Raw genomic sequence first — 22,774 nt, 5'->3', positions numbered from 1 at the left:
TGGTTCTCACTCTCAATGGGGCATGTGGTAAGTTGTGCGTGGATCATGGAGAGTAGCATGAGCCTCCACATGCTGTGAGTCTCTGCAGTGTCATGCACAGTGAGCCACGTGATAAGATGTGCAGATTCACTGTTTCCAAAGCAGAGGCATCTGAGACTTATCCTCCACCACCCAGATTGAGGTGAGTAACCATGCCACCACAAGTACCTAGTAAGTAGTGGGAATTGGGCATTCCAAATTGGGAGAAAAAGGGGATGTGTGTGTGTGTGTGTGTGTGTATATATATATATATGGGTTTCCATGCACAGTTTGCCTCACGTTCATTCAAAGCTTGTCAAAAGCTGCTAAAACCTTAGCTTAAGGTCTGACTTATAAAAGCAATCATCGCATGAAGGTGCTTACATCAAGACTATGAAAAAAGATTACAATAATGCTAAAAAAAATTTTTTAAGAATGTTTCAGTATATCCTAATATTACAACTCTAAAGCATTTTTAAGAGTCTCAGTATATCTTAATATTATAATGCTAATACATCGCATAAGAAGCGTGCATTACATCCTAAGACTATGATTCTAAAACATTTTTTAAGAATCTATCAATATATGCTAATATTATAATTCTAAAATTATTTAAGAATGTTTCAGTATATCCTAATATTATAATTCTAAAAACATTTTTTAAGAATCTTTCAGTATATCCTAATATTATAATTCTAAAAACATTTTTTAAGAATCTTTCAGTATATCCTAATATTATAATTCCTACCAAGACATGAAAATTAGTTATATATATATATTTATCTCTGCATTCACAATTAATGGGGAGGGCAGATTGTGTTTCATGTGGTGTGTAAGCGGTTTAACAACACGCGCTGACAGAGTGCTCGGCGCGCATTCATCATGGCGAGCGCGGCATCTGCCACGAGCGCACCATCACACAAGGTAAACGCGCGCGCGTCGTGCCTACAGTGTTTCAATTGATGAGCTGCATTAGACTGTAATGTATGTGTCAGACTAATAAGGTAAACCACCACACGTTTTTAATAAGACCAAGCATACATCTGCAAATGCAGGCTCTGTGGTCATGTGTGGCGGTAAGAAGGAGATTAACGCGATCTGTCTGTCGCGACTCGCGCGCTCATAGATTTTCTCATTTTCGAAAACACCATTTTGTATTGACCCGAAAGCAAACGATATTTATGGGAAATCTGTTGTATGATGATATATGGCCTATATACTATTGTAATATCAAAAGGTCAATAATGTGTTCATCAGATGGGTGCCGCACGCGCATCATGACAAAATACACACAATTGTGTTTTACTAGTTTTAGCGTGCGCACGCATGACGCATGGAATAACAAGCATTCTCAATATCAACGAAGCTTAAAAAGGACTCGGTTTATCCTATGAGAAAAATTACATTATATAATGAACATAAATCAGAGCATGGGAGTATAGCAGTCATTGAATTGATGTGAACCGCTCATCAGCATTTGGCGACATGGATTCGTTCACTTTACTGTTGAAGAGTAGATTCCGACTGTAAAGAGTACTAACAACAATAAAGCTTTTGCATTGCGTTGCACTGTCAATATCAGAGGGTATTATGGTCTTTATCTTCTTTTGACCTTGAAAATGTATTCGACTGGAAATTGATCTCTTTCCAATACGCTACCCTTCATATATGTTAATGCCCCTTATTTTATAAAGTTGCTTGTTTGTTCCTTTAGGAGCCTGAGAGTAACGGTGTGCCTGACAATGCTTGTAGCTTTAAGGTAAGTTATAGCACTTATGATAAACACTCACAGTCCACTCTACTCACTATACAATGACACTTTTTAATAATGCACAAATATAAAAGCCAATTTGCCTTACTGAAACAAATACTTAGTTGCGTAATGTAATTAAATAGTATCACTAGCTATTAGTGGATTATTTATTTGTTTGTTTGTTTGTTTGTTTGTTTGTTTGTTTCTGCATGGACCACATAGCCCTTAATCAATATCTATCATATTATTCTCGCACTATTATCGATTTGTGAATGCAGCACTTGCCTTCAGCGAATTGTCCAACGGCATCATTCTGATGGTTGATTGATACACCAGACAACTAGAAACTTTCTTATTCAGTCAAAAGCTGCTTCGTCTGGTCTTATGCTTGTTTCAGTGTCCACACATCAGTTCCTCTTTTTGTCAGTTGGTTGAAGGACCGTAGCTCTTCCAGGAGGTCCCGTGCAGAGTAAAAGAGAATCCAGTTTCTCAGACCACCTTAAGCCTTGTCAATCAAGCTTGGCTTGGCTTTAGGTATGCTCTCTCTTATACCTTTCTTTGACTCAGGTAGTGATTACACACCTGAGTACTGTTCAGCACATGCTAAATCACACAAGCCACCATTGGCAATAAGTAATATGGTATCTGCATTCTGGAATCTGGACGCCTGAAATCATGCCTTAGATTGAAAAAATAATGATAATCCTCCTCCTTAAAAAAGAAAAATCTTAATCAGTATTTTCGTATAGTAAAATGTCTAAACAGCCTGATGATGTGCATGCCCCACCCCCAGAACTGATGTCACTTTGCTTAAATTAGTTCACATTTACTATATAGTCTAGTCAAAAAAGAGTTAATAATGTTGACAAATTATACAGATATATAATTTGTCAACATTATGAACAGCACACTATATAGTAAATGTGAATATTTATTTTGTATATTGTGTTGTGTGTAATTATGTGTATATTAGATATGTAAATTGTGTTGTGTAAATCTGATGTTTATTGTAAATTGGTATATGTCTCATCACTGTCATGACTGCTATGTTGCTCGGAACTGCACCCAAGAATTTCACCCATTGTTGCACTTGTGTATATGGTTGAGTGACAATAAATGGATTTGATTTGATTTGATTTGAACTAATTTAAGCAAAGTAAAGTCAAACCCATGGGTGGGTTCAATGAGCATCAACAGGTTAAAACAAGATAAATAGCCTATTCTTGTGAAGATAATAAGACTTGTTTGCAGTTAATGTTTTAGCATGAAGATAACAAAATAATTTTTATTTATGCTTAAAGCAAGAAAAAAATGGTTAATGATATTTTCTTTGAAAACAAGTTTTATTATATTTTATTTTTTATTATATACACAATTTTGCTTATCTAAGTAAATGTATGTTGTTTAAAGGATATTTTGTTACTAGAAAATGACCAAAATACTGATTAAGAAAATTATCAAGAACATCTTAAAATAAAATAAAAAATCTAGAAAAAATGGCCAACTATATTCACATCTTTAATTCCAAAATATTTTATAAAAGCACATTGCATTGTCCTGTTATCACCTAAGATATCAGAAGACAGAGAATGATTATAGACTCTTGTTGGTCCATCCATACTTTTCAACCATATATAAAACAATGGCTTCACCAAACTGCAGATCTAAAGTCCTAACCATGTTAGCTACAAAAATAAGGTTTCTTGCAGAAGAGTTTATTTTTGGGGTCTTCCATGGCAGAGTGCTGAGTATTGTTTGTCTATCGATAAGGATAATCACATTTAAGTCTCTTGAAGATGAGCTAGACTGAACAGGTAGTGAATGAGGTCACGCAAGGTAAACTTTCGGATGTCCACACTAAACAACATATTACATTTTAAAGAAAAGATTAAATCAAATCATTATTTTCACTTCTTATAAACAATTATGCACAAAATGTATATAATAATAATGATGATATTATATTACCTAAAGAATAGAAAACATCATCATTAAATAACAGAAAATCATGCAGATTTAGTTTACAATCATGCATATTGTCCATCATACAGTATGAGAGCTGTGATGTTGACTACCTCTGTTGGGCTGACAACGTGATTGCTTCTCGAGACCCAAAAGAGATTACAGACGGTTGTTCAATTGGATCTAGCATATTTATAGTTAGGTACTCACAAACCGCTCATAAACTGAGGTGTCAGATGGCACAGTCCTCAAATTAGCACTGATTTAAGAGTGCGTGCCATGGGAGAGTCTCAGATCAGTGCTGGAAAATGAAGCACTTCAGATAAACATTGTCTTAAAGAGCTGATATTTTTGACATTCCATTAATTAGATGGGTGGTCTGATGTCCAACAAGTAAATATATGTATATATGTCCGATAAAAGTATTTGGACACTTAAGCCACACTAAACGAAATAAATGCAGTTGCATTGCATAACAAAACATCAATCTGGCAAAATATCAAGTGGCAAACCCAATTTAAAGAAAACACGAAAAAGATGTTTTTTTAGGTCTCAAATTATTTAACAATAAATATATTGTTAAAAATCAAGACAAAAGTATTTGGACATACAGTATTCTGGTTGTCAAACTTAGTGTAACATGTCCAGTAGTTAATGTGATGAACTACAGTACATCAGCTGACTTTATACATCCTCTAAATATCACCTTGAGACCTATTGGTTAAAAGTAATTGCAAAATGGCTCTGAAAAGTGAAGTAAGTCCTGAGAAAATGTCATTTGTTTGTTTGCAGATGCCATGCAATAAAATTCAGACAAGTGTCCAAAAGTGTTCAAATCCATTCCTTAAGGCTTGCTCTTTCACTCATAGAGGACTAGACAAAGCTCATTCATTCAGACAGGAGAACTGATGTATTAATGGAGGTCTCGCTGCCTGGGCAGCTGTATTGGAAATCAATAGTGGTTCAAGGTTCAAGGTTTATTATTTGTCACAAACATATTACATACATGTGATGTAATGTAGTGAAATGTTTTTCCTTATTTCTTCGTCCCCACAGTGGAACAACAAACAGAACCAACAACTAACTAAGGACATACACCCACATAATGTAAAAAAAAAAAAAAAAAATAGAACAAAATAAAATATATAGACTATAAAGAAATATAAGATAAACAAATAAAATACAGTAGAAAATATGCAAAATGGGTTAGGTTGTACAAATGTACACAGTATACAGAACTATACAATGTGCAACATTTATCATTAAAATGATAGTGCAAGCTGTTTTGTGTCTGTGTGAAGCTGGAATATACAGACTCTCTCAAGTGTCCCCATTCAGTAGCCGGATTGCCTGAGGAGACTCTGGATGTTCTCACACTGAGAGTGTAAATGCGAGCCGACAGTCTCAGCTAAACAAACCTTTGCTGAGAAACACAGAGAGCAGTGTGGCACTCACCTTTCCAGTGTAATCTGGGATTACAGAGGGCTGCTGTAGGAACATGTAATCTGTGAGAGTGTCTAATCTCAGGGTTTTAATGCATTTCTCTTAGGGAGAGAGATACACAGAAATAAAGAGAGAATGTGAGAGCGATAAAGAGGGCCGCACAGGTTAAGTGTTTACCATGGGTTATATTTTGAATTTCTTTTTGAATGTCTGTTTAACCCTTCGACAGAATTTCTGTTTAACGATCAAGTCCCCACTTTGAACCTGCCAAGTCAAATTGACCCGGTATAATAAAAGTTGCAGCGAATACGAGGAGAAAGATTTTTTTTTCTCTATCACCTTCTATCACAATATACAGATCTGAAAGGCAGGGGACGCCCAAATGCAGCTTCAAAAGTCTTGTAATAAAAAAGCTTCAAAAGCTTGTATTAAAGGCTCTGCTTGCTCCATCTCCCTACTTTTAGTCTTACATCATTCCACTAGAGGGCAGCAAACACTAGAAAACATATTTTTTCTCTATCACATTCTGTCACAATATACAGATCTGAAAGGCAGGGGGCGCCCTAAGGTGTTTTGCAACTCCTTCCATAGACATCCAGTCTTTGCAATGGGAGAAAGTTGCCTCTGATTGCTCCGTGCAGGGTACTCAGTCTTAAGGCCTAGGCATACTTAGTTTTTGCGCATTCCGGATCGCGCCCTGCCCACCGTGTTGCCTTTGTGAGTATACTTTTCTGACCGCGAGCAAACACGAACGCGTTTGACGCAATCTCTTTGAAAAATCTATGTGCTGTGCTGAGGACGCAATTTGCGTCACACATTCTGTGCGCGGAGCGATCAGCAATGTGGACGCGCAAAGTATACTTTGGCCTTAACAGGCTCCATATGGTTAGGATTAGGGTGGGGGCTGGGTTAGGGCATCTGCTGCCTCCCAGGAAGAAACTGAGGCCCCTTTGTACAATGGGCTTCAGTCTTTTTTGGGAAGCCCTGCCCTTCCCCCATGTTTTGTGGAATATCTTGGCCTTTAAATGGACTTCAAACGTGATCTTGGAATATTTCATCATCAATAGTCAGGAACATATTCAAATGATGATTTGTTTATAATACTTTTTTGCTGAACTGCATTTTTTTTCTGGACATTTGAGACATAACAGTGGATTATTTACACATTAAATAAAAATAAAAAAAGTCATTTTGTAGAAAACAACCTAAGGTAAGAGCTGATGTAGAGTTTGTGGCTATTTGGGGCTTACAGAAGCAGTGATTGGAGCAGACATGAGATTTTTTTGTTTTGTTTTTTATTCACTGAGTGTGTGTGTGCGTGTGTGTATGTGAGCATGTGTGAAATTATGAGTACGAGTGTACTTAGTGTAAAAATCCCACCTCGCTGGCCCGATGGCGAAATCCAGCGAAGTGGTTAAGTTATCTGCACCTTTGTCTATTTTGTGCGTGTGTGGCTATAGCGTCATAACTATTTGATGTAGTTAAGACCGATTCTGACTCCATTAATAATTCTATATGACTCCAATTGTATTAGTCCTCAAATTTAGGTTGAGGTTCCAAATATTTTTGATTCAATTGAGATTTGGATACTTAATTATTCTAGTCAATTCTTTACTTTTAAACTGCACTCGTTCATCTGGATTCCTGTAATTTGAGTCTACGTGCAGGCCAGGTAGACACGTGATCATTATCCAGAGGTAATTGACTTATACTATTCTGACAAATTGCTCCCTACGTGCTTTTATCTGAATAGTAGTTTTGTTTTGTCCCCCTAGATCAGCATACGTTTAATTACAGTAACACTATTCGCAGTCAGAGGGAGTACATCTGGTTAAGTCGTACCCAGATAGTACTTTTGATTAGTCCCCATAGATTCCTATGCATTCTTAACTGGAATAATATTTCAGTAATCAAAGGTAACGACTAACACTATTTAGACTTTCCGATGGTCTATCTAAATAATTATTATATTTAGTCCTTATAGCCTAGGTACAATTAGTTAATGTTGAATAGTGTGAATAGTGTAGTCTTGAGTTCTCTCTGAAGGAGGAAGCAGGAGCCAGGTGAACAATCCAACGTAAGTCACTTTTAATTAACACTTTTTCATGTAACATCAAACTTTGCTTTTCAGCATCACATCAAATAAATACGCACACAGGAACAGCATTGCTTTTCCCTCCTCACTGGAACACGAGACAGGTCATCTCCCCAGCCTCACTCCGCACAGACACCGCTTGGCCACGCCCCCATCACCCGACTCAGGCCGGGGAGCCATCTGGCCTGTGACTTACACCCCCCCCATCCCCACCCCCCATCCCCCATTTCTAGGGCGGATGTGTAGGAGTTTCAACCGACACGCTGCAGGATGGCTTCTGGGTCATAATTCTGCAATTTCTGGGAATAGGAACAGGACACGGGGAAGGAGAGGGGGAGGGAGGAGAGGGAGAAAGAGAGAGAGAGGGCTCGCTGGCCCCCGAATACACTGCCAAATGGTCCTCAGCCAGTTGGACTGCCTCCGTCAGCGATGCCGGGTGATGGCACTGGACCCACTCAGCCATCCCTTTTGGTAGCCTGCTGACGAACTGCTCCAATACCACCAGATCAAATATCTCCTCGGTGTCGCGATCTTCAGTCAGCAGCTAGGATTCCACCACAGCATTTTCTTCCTCCAAATCCCAGATTTCGGCACCGCTGTGGCAAATGACGAACTCTCTTCTGTAGGAGGAAGCGGGAGCCGGGTGAACAATCCAATGTAAGTCACTTTTAATCACACTTTTCAGTGTAACAAACATGGTCGGCTTTTCAGCCCAATAAATAAACACACACACTCCAGCATTGCTTTTCAGCCTGCTCACACACACACTCCAGCATTGCTTTTCAGCCTGCTGACACACACACACACTTGGCTTCGTGCATCTCTCTCTCTTCGTCTGCCATTGTCTCCTCTCCTTAAATACTCCTGTCACTCCTCACTGGAACACAAAACAGGTGTAAAGCACAGGTGGAAATCATTCACCACTCATCTCCCCCAGCCTCACTCTCCCCAGACGCCACTCGGCCATGCCCCCATCGCCACAAATATTTAGTCAGAAAGCTAAGATCCCAGAAGACATGCCCAATGCTCTGTCAACGCTGAGCCGTTAGTGTGTCGCAGATTTGCGGCAATTAGGACTTAACGTAATCTACTAAAGGTAAGAAATTCAGAATAAGTCAGAAAAAAATAAGTTTAACAATTTATTTGTCAGGTGAATATGTATCATGCCAATCACATAATCAGTTCAGAAATAATCAATACAAAACATTCATTGCTCAAAGATGAATCTTAAAAGTAACAGATGCATACCTGACTTCAGCAAAGTACAGTATGTAGTGTTGGCCCTACAGGGATTTCTGTCTATAAAAAAATTACAATGACCAATGTGCTAAATTTCCTTAAATACCCAGACCAGAGTAAAACATCAAAACCAAATAGTAAAACATAAGGAATTTGGGACCGTATATAATTCAGTGGGTAATTTACATTGAAGACTCACCCACAGCAGAGACATCATTTCTCCAAATACCAAAATCTTTGTTACTATAGTACTGGTCACACTGAGAACTTTTAATTGATACCAAACATTAATTAAAATTCCTTGCATACACAAACAACGTTATATTTGTATGCACTCATTCTGAGTGATTTGGGTCTAAAGAGAATAGAGTGGAGGTGAGGGGGTAGTGGGGGAGAAGAGAGGTATGTTGAGAGGGAACTGGGATGAAAAGAACATCCCATTCATTCACTCTGTGGGGTTTGTTATCTCAGATGGGAATGTTCATTTTGTTATAGTGTCTATGTGCCTGTTCTCGCAAAGTCTCTTTGTTCTCCAGGAGTTTTGCCCTTTGAATGTCAATACCTTGGCACTTAGCCTTACACTTAGTATAATAACATTTTGAACTTTTCTACCATTTTACAGCTTTCTCGTAAGTTTTTTATATGATCAGGGTTAAATTGACCCATAGGTACAAAGTAGGTAAAAGTTGCCAAGGTTAGATCATCTCTTTGGAGGATGTCAAGAAGTTTCAGGCCGAAAACGTTAAGTAGATGTAAATCAGTGTTAAAAGTTCAAACAGGTCAAATTGACCCGCAAGTTCATCCAAGGGTTAAGCTTTAGGCTGTGTTTTCATCAGGGTTATGTTATTATGTAATTAGATGTTGATGGTTTTTGGCCATTTTCTGTTTAGGCTGCAGACACAGTGATACAGTTAACACAGAACCATAAGCCCAAACCTGACCCAAATGGCCTGGTGTTTGGGACAGTCTTCACTGACCACATGCTGATCATTGAGTGGAGTCTTGTGGAGGGCTGGCAGAAGCCACATATCCAACCTTTCGGGAACCTGTCCATACACCCAGCCTGTTCCTCCCTGCATTACGCTGTACAGGTCTGTGCTTATCATCTGGAGTTTCATCTGTGTGCTTACACACCACGTAAAGAAAACTGGAGCATGATATTAAAATGAAAGAGCAGCCACTTGTTGTACAGATAGACTATAACAAATAATGTACAACTTATGTGGATCATTGATGTTGGTTGTAAACAGTATTGTGTAATTTACTACTCACTGTGCCATACTGTGTCAAACTGTAAATGGAAAAATCCACCCAAAAATAAAATTGTCATAATCTACTGAACCTCAAGTTGTTCCAAACCCAAATCGTTCTAAACCCTCTTTCTTCCACAAAAGACAGCAATTTGCAGCCTGGTCTCATGAAAATTACGTGACTGTGGTAACATTTTTGCAAAAACGAAATGACGTGCCTTATTACACTTTTGGCTGCCATTTCCCAGTGAAATGTCCAGCGGGAGGTGCCAAAAGCAAGTGAAATGGTGTCGTAATCAGACTAGGTTTTTATGGTGAATATTAGATGGAGGTTTTAATGAGTAAAATCTACCTCCTGTAACGCAGATTCCGGAGAACAATGGTTAGGATCCATATGCGGTTTAATAGTAAATGTGCAACTCATAAACAGACAGGCAGGGTAAATCAGTGTAGGCAGATGAGAGATGTAGTAATAAACAGGCAATGGTCAGGGCAGGCAGCAAACAATCACAGTAAGAGTCCAGGTAAACAAATGGTAAACAAGGCAGGCAGCAGAGTATCAAACGGTGGGTAACAGGCAGAAGTCGAACACAGGCAGGCAGTATAAACGGAGGTAAACGCTCAGAAAAGTTAGCAGGAGCAAAACAAGACTTCGCAATGACTATTGTTTGAACAGCGCTTAAATAGTCTATGAAATAGAGAACAGGTGTAAGTGTAATCAGTCCAGTTCGAGGTGCCCTCAGAACTCAGGTGAGGGGGACCTCTGGTGGTGAGCAGGAGGAGTCCTTGAGTTCGTGACACCTCCCTAACCTAAAACTTTTACCTAAACCTAACCAATAGTGATCTAAAATTAAATGAGAGGTAGACACAAAACAGACAGCCTTACACTTTAACCAACGCCTAAACCTAATGATAGTGTCCAAACACAAAATGAGAAATGAAAAGTAGGTTTTCTGAAGCAACCACGTCATCTCGTGTCATTTCTGTGACACTCTGTGACAGTGGTTCCCAACCCTGTTCCTGGAGGCCCACCAACACTGCACATTTTGTATATCTCCCTTTTCAGATATGCACAATTCAGGTCTTGGAATCTCCACTAATGAGCTGATCAGTTAAATCAGATGTGTTTGATTAGGGAGATATCCAAAATGTGTAGTGTTGGGGGGCCTCCAGGAACAGGGTTGGGAACCACTGCTCTAAGACATTCTGAGTCCAAAGCTCTATGAGATGAGCTACCACGGAAGCTACTGTAATTACATTGGATTAAGTGTGTAAATGTAGGTGAGTCTGTAATACAAGTGTTAAAATGTATTGTTTTTCAAATTATATCATAACATAGCAGTGTGTATTAATAGTGTGAAAAATAAGAGTTTATAAAGTCATAATCAGGTGTTGAAGTAGTGATTTGTGTGAAAGTAAATAAAACATACAGATGTTGTAGTGCCTCTAGTGTTCATTTCACCAGGAAACTGCAGCAAAACGTGTAACGCAGTACGTAAAACTTAGTTTGCAAAAATGTAGTTATAGTAACATTCATTCTATGAGAAGGTTGGCAATTTGAATCATTGTTTTCTGATTTTGCCCAGAATGTTGCCCTCCACTGCAGCTCTCAAATCTCATACAGTATTCAAACTTGGCAAGTCAAGACATCAATGAATGAACATTACATTTATATAGCACTTTTCTGACACTACACTCAAAGCACTTTACACAGTGAACAGGGGACTCTCTTGAACCACCACCAGTGTGCAGCATCCACATAGATGATGCAATGGCAGCCATAGTGTGCCAGTACACTCACCACACACCAGCTATTGGTGGAGAGGAGAGAGTGGAGTGATAGAGCCAATTAATGGATGGGGATCATTTGGAAGCCATGATTGATAAGAGCCAATGGGGGGGATTTGGCCAGGACACCAGGGTTACACCCCTACTATTTTTGAGAAGTGTCCTGGGATTTTCAATGACTACAGAGAGTCAGGACCTCAGTTTAACCTCTCATCCAAAGGACAGTGCCTTTTTACAGTATAGTGGCCCCATCACTATACTGGGGCATTAGAACCTACACAGTCCACAGGGTGAGCATCCCATACTGGATTCCTTAATAGCTCTTCCAGCAGCAACCTTAGTTTTCCCATGATGTCTCCCATCCAGGCACTGACCAGGCTCAGCCCTGCTTAGCTTCAGTAGGCAACCAGTCTTGAGCTATAGGGTGATATGGCTGCTGGGAATGACACCAAACACCATTTGCTCCCATAACTAAAAGCAATGCACCAAGTTTGAATATATAGAAGCAAGAATGAGATTTAAGAGCTATTGGTTTCATACTGGTTTGGAATGACATGAGGGTAAGCAAATGAATACAGAAATTTGATTTTACTGTTCACTATTCCTTTAAGGACAGCTATGAGGTGTGTTCAATATTATTTGTCATTGGAGACACAAATAAAATCAATTTATGTGCAAAGTGTTTTGGCAGTCTGAGATTTCTAGCTAATAATTACTGATTTGTTGTTTCAACACAAATATCTATATTCCGAGGGCAGCTTTTTGAGGGCATGAAGGCGTACCGGGGTCCTGATAACAAGCTGCGTCTCTTCAGACCCATGCTGAACATGAAGCGGATGCTGAAGTCTGCACACAGAGCATGTCTGCCCGTAAGACTGTTGTCTCTCCTTTCTTTACTGCATCAACATTCAGTGTAAAGTCAAGACAAAAAATATGTAAAACAAACCAATGTTTCCCTGCATGATTTCTGTGATATGTACAATATAATCAAAAGTTGATAGTACTGTGATTATATACAATGTGTCAAATTTAGCCATGTCATATATATATCAACTAAACCATGCTGTAACTTTAAATCTCATAAATGGCAGTGCACTTCATGTCAAAATGTGATGAGCGATGTAACATCTTCGGTTGTTCTCTCTGCCCTCGCTCTTTCCGGTGTCTCTTATGTTCTATGTTTATCTGCTGTAGAGTTTTGATGGTTCAGAGTTTTTGGAGTGTATCAAGAGGCTGGTGGAGGTGGATCAGGACTGGGTTCCTCAGTCCGACTCTGCCAGTCTGTACATTCGTCCCACCTTCGTGGGCACAGAGGTAAGAGCTTAACAAGACCCTCATTTCCATAATGAACACACTTTGAATTTTTCAAACTTTTCTTGTACTCCTTAAATGTATTTAATTATGTATACTTATGTGTCTAAATGTGTCTCTGTGTCTGTCTGCATGTTCCCTTTGTTATTTCTGTGTTTTAAATGAATGCAAAAGTTTGTATTGTGTTTACATAATCTCGGCAATCACAGTGCAAAATGCATATGCATGGATGTTTGGAAAGTTATGATGATCTTTGGGACAAATTTAGAAATGTATAGATTATAAGCCCCCTGATTTTAGTAATCCTTGCCCATGGCAACTCTTTTATCTTCAGATTATTCTATCCGGGAGAAATGTGTTTGAATTTTATCTCATTTATGAGCCCATCCATTGTCATTATGAAGCCAAAGCTATTTGTTTATTGCACTTATATAGATTATAAGTATACAGTATACAGTACATACAGTACATGTGTGTGTCTGCAGCCCTCGCTTGGAGTAAAGAAGCCGTCGCGTGCATTGCTGTTTGTCATTCTCAGTCCCGTTGGCTCATACTTCAGCACAGGAGCCAAACCAGTGTCTCTGTGGGCCGACTCCAAATACATCAGAGCCTGGAGAGGAGGAACTGGAGACTGCAAGATGGGAGGGTGAGTGACTGAAAGAGAGATTTTCATTGTGTGTGTCTGTATGACTCATTGTTGCACAATTGTGAACTCTAAACCTTGTTCCAAACACAACAAGCATGTTTTAACCAATCTGATGCGTGAATTATTAAATCACAAATAGGGAAAAATCTTACTTTAAAATAAGAATATAATCATTCCCATTTTATTTCAAATGTATAAAATATATTTTGATGAATAAACATATCTGTACACACAATAGAAGATTGTGGTAAATATTCCAGAAACCAGAGGTACTTCCAGCATCTAAACAGAATATATATATATATAATACTGTATACTGTATATAGAGCTGCTTGCAGGCAAGGCAGCCAATGTGTCCGACCTCCCATATTTTCAGGAACTATGGCGCATCTATCTATGCCCAGTATGAAGCAGTGGATTATGGTTGTCAGCAGGTTCTGTGGCTGTACGGTGATGATCATCAGATCACTGAAGTTGGCACCATGAACCTTTTCCTCTACTGGATCAATGAAAAAGGGGGTAATGACCATTTAAAAATGTCAGAATTGTGAAAACATTCTGTTTTGCACTTCCGCACAAAGGGGTCCAAAAGTCCCAGACCAAGCTGAAAATCTGTAAACAAACAAAGTTTTAGGATTTTGAAAAATATAAACAAAGAAAAAAAAAATCTGTGAACAAACAAAGTTTTAGGAGTTTGAAAAACTTTAAACAAAGAAAAGTTATGACATTAAATTAAATGTAATATTTAAGATTCTGCACTATTTGTAGGTCACTAATCAAAAGGAAACAAATTCGTGACATTGACCATGTTAACTCCTTTGTACAAATGGTTAGATTTTCTTGCTTTCATTGAATCACGCAAAATGCTCTTTGGAAAGTTTTACATCAGTTTGTGGAATCCATGCCAGCTGGAGTGCATGTGGCCTCACTAGTAGTCTCAAACTTTTTGAACCCACTGTAATTATATTTACAGAAAGAATATAAAGTGTGTAAGTGGATTTGGATTTTGAAAAACAGTATCTTGGAGCAGAAAGGAGCCATCTATCTGTAGATCTTCAAAAGACTCGCAATCAATGATGATTTCTCTCTCTTGGTGCAGATCACTAAAGACCTCTAGTGGTCTATTTGATTGTCCATGTTATTCAAATTATGTGGTCTGTCATTCATTATGTTGTTTAGGCCTCATACAGAAAAATGCACTATAATGTAGTAAGCAGGTTTATGTGCTATTTCATAGACACAAATAGGAAAAAATACTAGTAGACAGTTTTGTCTGTTCAGTGCATACATGATAAATAAGAGGGTAGTTGAGCACAATTTGCTTAAAGAGATAGTTTACCCAAAAATAAAAATTCTGTCATCATTTATTTACCCTCATGTTGCTCCAAACAAGTATGATTTTCTTCCGTGGAACATAAAAGGAGATGTTAGGCAGAATGACAGCCTCAGTCACCATTAACCATAATTGTATGGACAAAAGATACAATTAAAGTAAATTTTACTGAGGCTGACATTCTACGTAAAATCTTCTTTTGTGTTCTGCAAAGGAAAGATAGTCATACGGGTCTGGAACAATATCAGGTGAAGTAAATAATGACAGAATTGTAATTTTTGAGTGAACTATTTGTTAAATGTTAACTTTATTTTTGATATTACAGAAAGACAAGAATTTTATATGGCAGTTCAGAATAACTATATGTATGATATATATATATATATATATATATATATATATATATATATATATATATATATATATATATATATATATATAATGTATATAAGTTGTATGTATATATATATATATATATATATATATATATATATATATATATATATAATGTATATAAGTTGTATGTTATATATATATATATATATATATATACTTCTATATGATTTATTTACATATATCTTCATAAAACATCCAAATGGTATTTGAGTAAATATTTTTAAGCAAGTGTAAGACCTTTTTTTTTTCAGAGGAGGAACTTGCAACGCCACCTCTAGATGGAATTATTCTGCCAGGCATTACACGGCAGAGCATCCTGGAACTTGCTTACAAATGGGTAAGACCTGTCAAGACCAGTGAGAGTAGACTTGATACTGATGTCTGTAGTGTTGATGTCTAAACAATGCAAATTCTGCCCAGGGTGACTTTCTAGTGTCAGAGCGCTATCTGACCATGGGCGACCTGTGCCAGGCCCTGGAAGAAAACCGAGTGAAGGAGATGTTTGGTTCTGGAACGGCTTGTGTCATTAGTCCAGTTGGCAGGATTTTGTATCAGGGAGAGGTGTGTATAGTGTGTTTTGGATGGGCTGCATATTGATTCATTGTCAAAACATGAAGGGCCCCAAACCGATCTCATGAGAATTCATCACAATAGTACGAGGTGGCAAATTCATTCGTAAGAAATAGTACGAGTTATACACCCACCAAAGAGAGATGCTTCCCTTGTGTCTTTGTACACACACAAAAAGAAAAAACAAATAAATAAAAAAAATAAAAAATAAAAATAAATAATATACTGTATATATATATATATATATATATATATATATATATATATATATATATATATATATATATATATATTAAAGCAACACAATTCAAGAACATTTTGTCACAACTTGATTTCATTGTGTTCTATCCAATTAAATTTGTAAAATTTAAGTTTACTTAATCCATTTGAGTCGGAACTACTTAAATGCTTTTTGTTAATGTAGCATTGTTGAAACTGGGCTAGGGATTTCTGTTATGCTGGAGTTTTGGGGGTTACCATTGTGGTGAAGAATGACACTTGTGCTTAGGTTGAGGATGGACTTTCACTTTCAAATGATGCTTAATTTTGAGTGCTGCTTGGCTCGATACACAGTATTGCTTTGCTGGCATATACTAATGATTAATAAAATAAATTAAGTTGGAACAACATAAGAAAATTAAACATTATTAAATTGAGTTTGACTATTTTAGTTCATTGATTTGACCTAATTTAACTCAATTATGTTGGCTCAATGAAAATGACTTCATCTGAATTAACAAAATTAAATTACTTGTAAAAACTTTCTCAAATTCAGTTGAGGAAGGGTAATGTGCATTTGTTTTATGCTAATCCAAAACTGTTTTCGTACCTTTAACCCCTAACCCAAACCTCATCCCTAAACCTAACCATAAAGTGTAACACCTTACCCTACCCAGAGCATAAAACATAACCATGATATTAATGCTAAAAGGCCTGATGTGCATTGTGGAACAAAGCGACACGTCTGGGTTCTGAATGCATGTTTTTGAAGTGTATGTAATTAGTTGATGAATAGTTCTTATGAATTTGTACAAATTTGCCACCTCGTCGTATTGTGACAAATTCTCATGAGACTATGTTTGATAACCCCTCTGGTTCTATACATTATTTAGTTTTGAGCTAAGGAATAAAAATGCATTGGGTATCTACTGTATTTCTTCCCTACAGAATCTAAATGTTCCATGTGAGGGAAACTGCCCTCCTCTTGCCTCCAGGCTGATAAAGGAGCTCACAGATATTCAGGTGAGGCACCCAACACACACATGCCCACAGTATGACATATACAGCTGATGTCATAAGTTTACATACACTTAGGTTGAATTAATTAAAACTCATTTTTTAACCACTCCACAGATTTCATATTGGAAAACTATAGTTTTGGCAAGTCGTTTAGGACATCTACCTTGTGCATGACATGAGTAATTTTTCCAACAATTGTTTACAGACAGATTGTTTCACTTTTAAATGACTATATCACAATTCCAGTGGGTCAGAAGTTTACGTACACTAAGTTAACTGTGCCTTTAAGCAGCTTGGAAAATTCCATAAAATGATGTCAAGCCTTTAGACAATTAGCTAATTAGCTTCTGATAGGAGATGTACTGAATTGGAGGTGTACCTGTGGATGTATTTTAAGCCTACCTTCAAACTCAGTGCCTTTTTGCTTGACATCATGGGAAATTCAAAAGAAATCAGCCAAGACCTCAGAAAACAAATTGTGGACCTCCACAAGTCTGGTTCTTCCTTGGGAGCAATTTCCAAACGCTTGAAGGTATCACTTTCATCTGTACAAACAACAGTACGCAAGAATAAACACCATGGGACCACGCAGACATCATACCGCTCAGGAAGGAGATGCTTTCTGTCTCCTAGAGATGAACGTAGTTTGGAGCAAAAAGTGCAAATCAATCTCAGAACAACAACAAAGGACCTTGTAAAGATGCTGGAGGAAACAGGCAGACAAGTATCTATATCCACAGTAAAAATGAGTCCTATATCGACATAACCTGAAAGGCTGCTCAGCAAGGAAGAAGCCACTGCTCCAAAACTGCCATAAAAAAGCCAGACTACAGTTTGCAAGTGCACATGGGGACAAAGATCTTACTTTTTGGAGAAATGTCCTCTGGTCTGATGAAACAAAAATTGAACTGTTTGGCCATAATGACCATCATTATGTTTGGAGGAAAAAGGGTGAGGCTTGCAAGCCGAAGAACACAATCCCAACCATGAAGCATCATGTTTTGGGGGTGCTTTGCTGCAGGAGGGACTGGTGTACTTCATAAAATAAATGGCATCATGAGGAAGGAAAATTATATGGATATATTGAAGCAACATCTCAAGACATCAGCCAGGAAGTTAAAGCTCGGTCGCAAATGGGTTTTCCAAATGGACAATGACCCCAAGCACACCTCCAAAGTTGTGGCTAAATGGCTTAAGGACAACAAAGTCAAGGTATTGGAGTGGCCATCACAAAGTCCTGACCTCAATCCAGTAGAAAATTTGTGGGCAGAACTGAAAAAGCATGTGCGAGCAAGGAGGCCTACAAACCTGACTCCGTTACACCAGTTAAACAATTTCAAGGCAATGCTCCCAAATACTAACAAAGTGCATGTAAACTTCTGACCCACTGGGAATGTGATGAAAGAAATAAAAGCTGAAATAAATAATTATATTATTCTGACATTTCACATTCTTAAAATAGTGATCCTAACTGACCTAAGACAGGGAATGTTTCTATGATTAAATGTCAGGAATTGTGAAAAACTGAGTTTAACTGTATTTGGCTAAGGTGTATGTAAACTTCTCACTTCAACAGTATTGTTTGTAACAAGGTGGTTTCAAGTAAATATTGAAGAGAAAATGCTCATTTTAAAGAAATAGTACAACTAGAAATAAAAATATATCATCATTTACTCACTCTTGTGCTGTTCCAAACCTATATGAATATACATCTCTGTTTTTAAGTTATTTTGCTGTCATGTGCTATCAACTTTTTCCTGTAGTTGTAGATTTGATCCGTTTGTCACGATGTTGATAGATGGGGAATTTTGACGTCTTTGGTTAACTCATGTTTTGCTGTTCTTATCTTTTTAATGTCTTACTTTGCATACTTACTTACACTTTGTTTCTTATTTGCTGAAGTATGGTCGGACCCCCAGTGACTGGTCTTTTGTTGTGTAAAGGAACCTCGATGCTGTGGACAGACATGATCATCATATTCGATCTTGTGGACATACATGGTCAACATACTCTCACACTCTTTAGCACATATGTTTGAAAACACGCACATTATTTATGAAGGCTTTATTTGTGGCTATGAAATACTTACCGTGCCACATAGCAGTATTTCTTTGTTTTGTACAAAGTTTGCCAGCTGAAACTAAAACCTAATTCTAGCAATAATGCTCTTTTACAGACTGATGCCTCTTCCTGTTCCATTTTCCCACATAGTGTAACCTGCAAAACACAATCATACAGAAACTTGTTGTATCCTTAACACTAGTTAAATGGATAGTTCACCCAAATATGGAAATTCTTTAACCACCCTCAGGTTGTTCCAAACCCGTATAACTTTCTTCCATGAAACACAAAAATAGATTTTCATTGCATCTTTCTTCCATACAGTGAAAGTGAATGGTAACTGAGACTGTCAGCCCCTAATATTCTGCCTAACATTTCCTTTGTGTTCAACGGGAGACAGAAATTCATAAAGGTTTGGAACGATATGAGAGTGAGTAAATAATGACATAATTTTCATTTTCCGGTGAACTATGCCTTTGTTATATGAGTCTTGCTCTATTGTACCATTAGATTAAACTTGTGGACCTATACATGCACTAGATAACATATTTATGCTGTTGATAATATGATAATATGCAATTACGGGCATATTGCACATGCTCTTTAAAAGACAGATATATTTAGAGATATTTTATGGCAGTGTGTGTTTTTAGAACTTTATATGTTTTTAAATGTTAAAAAAGACATTAAATGTTTAATCATAGCATATAGTAGGATAACACAGCACAGTGGATTATAAAACTCGTCCATTCCGGTTACACAGCACAAATCCAGAGTTTTATAACATTTGATGGAGATGATGTCTGCACAGAAAGAGTTGTATATAAGTGTTTGTATGTTCTAACAATATGATCATTCAGCGACTGAATAACTGTGTTGCTTCAAGTGGAGTTTTAACAGTTACAAAAGCACAGATTTAATTAAAGTTATAGAGATATAGATATGTGTATAGTACATATAAGAATTATTAATTGCCAAAGTATTTTAGTGAACTAGTGAATATTTTGTGGTGTCAAAACAGAAATAAATATTCCACAAAAAGTATCATACTGTATTTTTGCTTTCAAGATAAAACTACACTTAAGTTTGCACATACATTTATATTTTGTTTTTTATACTCAGCCTATAACATTTAGTTCAACTACTGCTATGCAAGCCAAACTGGAGTAAGAAGACTTGCTCTTCAACATTTTTATCTTTAATGGACATCTAGTTTAGTACTTCCTAAGCAAAAATGACCATAATCCTCTTATCTTAATAAGTGCTGTATGCATTCATATAGGGTTATGCTTAGTCAAGCATACTATCCACAAAGATTTTAATCTGTATTCACTATTATTTTTTACCTTAGTCTCTCTCCCTTCCTTAAAAATTACTTTTTATTTGGCTGGGAGAAACATCAATGTTTTTGTACAATAAATCTCCACTTTTTTTTTTTTTTTCTTTTATCTGTTTCTCACCCACACCTATCATATTACCTCTGAAGACATGGATTTAACCACTGGAGTTGTATTGATTAATTTTATGCTGCCTTTATGTGCTTTTTGGAGTTTTAAAGTTTTGGCCACCATTCATTAAATGAACCAACAGAGCTGAGATATTCTTCTGAAAATATTTGTGTTCAGCAGATGAACGAAATTCATACACATCTGGGATGGCACGAGGGAGGGTAAATGATGAGAGAATTTTCATTTTTGGGTGAACTATCCCTTTAAGGCCCCAAAAATTTGATCCATTTAGTAATTTTTTATATACCACTTTACTATTAGTAATATTTAAAGACCAGCCCGCACCAATGCTTCCCGGTAGTGGTCACTTATGCCACTATGCAGTACCATCTTTCTATACAAGATGGCGCAATATAACAAAAGATGTACAGTGTTTTACAATGGGTCCCAGAAATGGTCCAATACAAGGTTTCATAAGGGCATGTACTGCTGTGCTAGGAAAATGGGCAGTACACTGAGAATGATATTGATAGCTGTAATTTTTCCAGCTCAAACCAAATTTGCAGTTATTACAGTGTACAAGCAATTTAAGTAGCTGCAAGTACCTTTTTTAATTATTATCAATATTATTATATATCAAGAGAGCCATGTGGCAACAAATAAGACATCTGTGAAAGGAAAACATATGTCATATCCAAGGTGTTGTACTTTGACAGTTTTATCCTAGTTCAAATATTAAAACTTATTTTAATTTAAAACCAAATATGTATGCAGCAAATTAAAACCAAATCCTTGTTTGTCTTAACATGCCAGTAAACTTTACTCAAGATATATCCCTAGCTAACTCCCATCAATCCTTTATAGGTTAACGGCTACATTAGAAAAGATCAAATTGACTGAATGCCTGTCAAAACTAGTGCTGGTTCAACTGACCTAAATCACTCCCAACCTTTGAAACAATGTTATTGCCTTGAGAAAAGCAAGACAGAAATCAAAATGAACCTGAAGGAGACTGGATCCAGAGCGTGCTGGGATCAGATCACTTTTTTCAAGCAGAAGCATATTGATTTATATGGAGCTGTAATTGCTTCAATATGTTCTGGATGACTCCCCAGTAATTGAGGCCTGGCAAAGACAAGCTCCTGGAAATGCCCAGTGCCAGGCAGCGGGTAGAGAGGCACCCCACCCACTCCCCTGTGCAAGCAAGTGGGGAAAGCATCCCCATCCACTCTGCCCCATCTTCATCCAATACAGAGTTTTCCATGTATACAGGTTCACTGAGCTTGACCTGAAACAGTTCAGCAGGATCTACTCATCTGATAAAGAACAAGAATTTGGCAATTTATGTAGAAACTTGATTCCTTCATTCATTGCACTTTACAAGCTGGCATGGGTTTTTTATAATGGCATGCATTTTCTTGTTGCACTCATGAACCAAAAACCTGCAAATGCCAAATATGTATCTTAATGACTCAGGGTATAAAGAATTCAAGGTATGGTCACTTCAACAGTGGTTAAGGCGTTTAAAGGAATATTCCGGGTTCGATACAAGTTAAGCTCAATCGACAGCATTTGTGGTATAATACTGATTACCACAAAAATTAATTTCGACTTGATCCTCCTTTTCTTTAAAACATAAAAATAATTAAAAAAAAAGCTCATATCTGGTTAACAGTGAGGCACTTACAATGGAAAAATGGGGCCAATCTGTAAACGCTAAAATACTCACTGTTTTAAAAGCATTGCCACAAGACATAAACAATATGTATGTTAATATGATTTTAGTGTAATAAAAATCACTTACCAACCTTTTCTGTGTAAAGTTATATTAAATTTGACAACTTAATGCTTTAAACCATAAAACCCTAAAACAATCATAAAATGACAATTTAATCAACTTTACAGCTCCAATAATACACAAGTTTTAAAAGAAGAATTTATGTAATTGCTTTTATAAAATTATAAACTTCACCTTTCTGCCTTTAAACCCTCCAAAAATTGGCCCCATTCACTTCCATTGTTGGTGCCTCAGTGTAACCTTGATTTTTGCTTTTTTTGAAGAAAAGGAGGGACGAGTCAAAATAATTTTTCCATGGTAATCAAAATTATGCCACAAATGCTGTCGATTGAGCTTAACTTGTATTGAACCCGGAATATTCCTTTTAAGGGAAAGTGTGCAATTCCGTGCAACTGGCATCACCAAATTTAAATTAAAAAATTGT

At 37.2% G+C, this 22,774-nt stretch overlaps 2 protein-coding genes across 10 annotated transcripts in view; one reads left to right on the top strand and one right to left on the bottom strand.

Annotated features, from left to right (window-relative positions):
• Window positions 1-2,173, bottom strand: part of LOC127435461 (inositol 1,4,5-triphosphate receptor associated 2-like) — a 41,063-nt gene extending 38,890 nt beyond the window's left edge. For both annotated transcript variants that reach the window (XM_051688979.1, XM_051688980.1), the window contains exon 1: window positions 2,057-2,173. The gene's annotated coding sequence lies outside the window, so the exon portion shown is untranslated. The remainder of the gene's footprint in view (window positions 1-2,056) is intronic.
• LOC127435468 (branched-chain-amino-acid aminotransferase, cytosolic-like) lies at window positions 844-20,148 on the top strand. Of its 8 annotated transcripts, none has more exons than XR_007896233.1 (12): window positions 845-942; window positions 1,733-1,777; window positions 9,401-9,601; window positions 12,307-12,417; window positions 12,743-12,862; window positions 13,345-13,505; window positions 13,882-14,024; window positions 15,486-15,571; window positions 15,655-15,795; window positions 16,972-17,046; window positions 18,946-19,043; window positions 19,220-20,148. XR_007896233.1 is itself a non-coding variant. In XM_051689003.1 (12 exons), exons 4-12 carry the CDS (start codon window positions 9,491-9,493, stop codon window positions 18,982-18,984), a joined length of 987 nt encoding a protein of 328 aa, XP_051544963.1. In that variant the 5' UTR covers window positions 886-942; window positions 1,733-1,777; window positions 7,308-7,928; window positions 9,401-9,490; the 3' UTR covers window positions 18,985-20,148. The 8 variants fall into 8 exon arrangements, 7 of the variants coding, with proteins under 7 accessions (XP_051544958.1, XP_051544957.1, XP_051544963.1 ...); XM_051689003.1 differs by adding an exon at window positions 7,308-7,928 and having other exon boundaries at window positions 886-942; window positions 18,946-20,148; XM_051689002.1 differs by adding an exon at window positions 2,199-2,305 and having other exon boundaries at window positions 926-942; window positions 7,308-9,601; window positions 18,946-20,148.
• Window positions 20,149-22,774: the final 2,626 nt, after the last annotated feature.

This window comes from Myxocyprinus asiaticus, chromosome 45 (genome assembly GCF_019703515.2).
Source record: "Myxocyprinus asiaticus isolate MX2 ecotype Aquarium Trade chromosome 45, UBuf_Myxa_2, whole genome shotgun sequence".
Taxonomy (NCBI): domain Eukaryota; kingdom Metazoa; phylum Chordata; class Actinopteri; order Cypriniformes; family Catostomidae; genus Myxocyprinus; species Myxocyprinus asiaticus.
The sequence above is the reverse complement of the archived record's forward strand: the minus strand, read 5'-3'. Positions and strand labels throughout refer to the sequence as shown.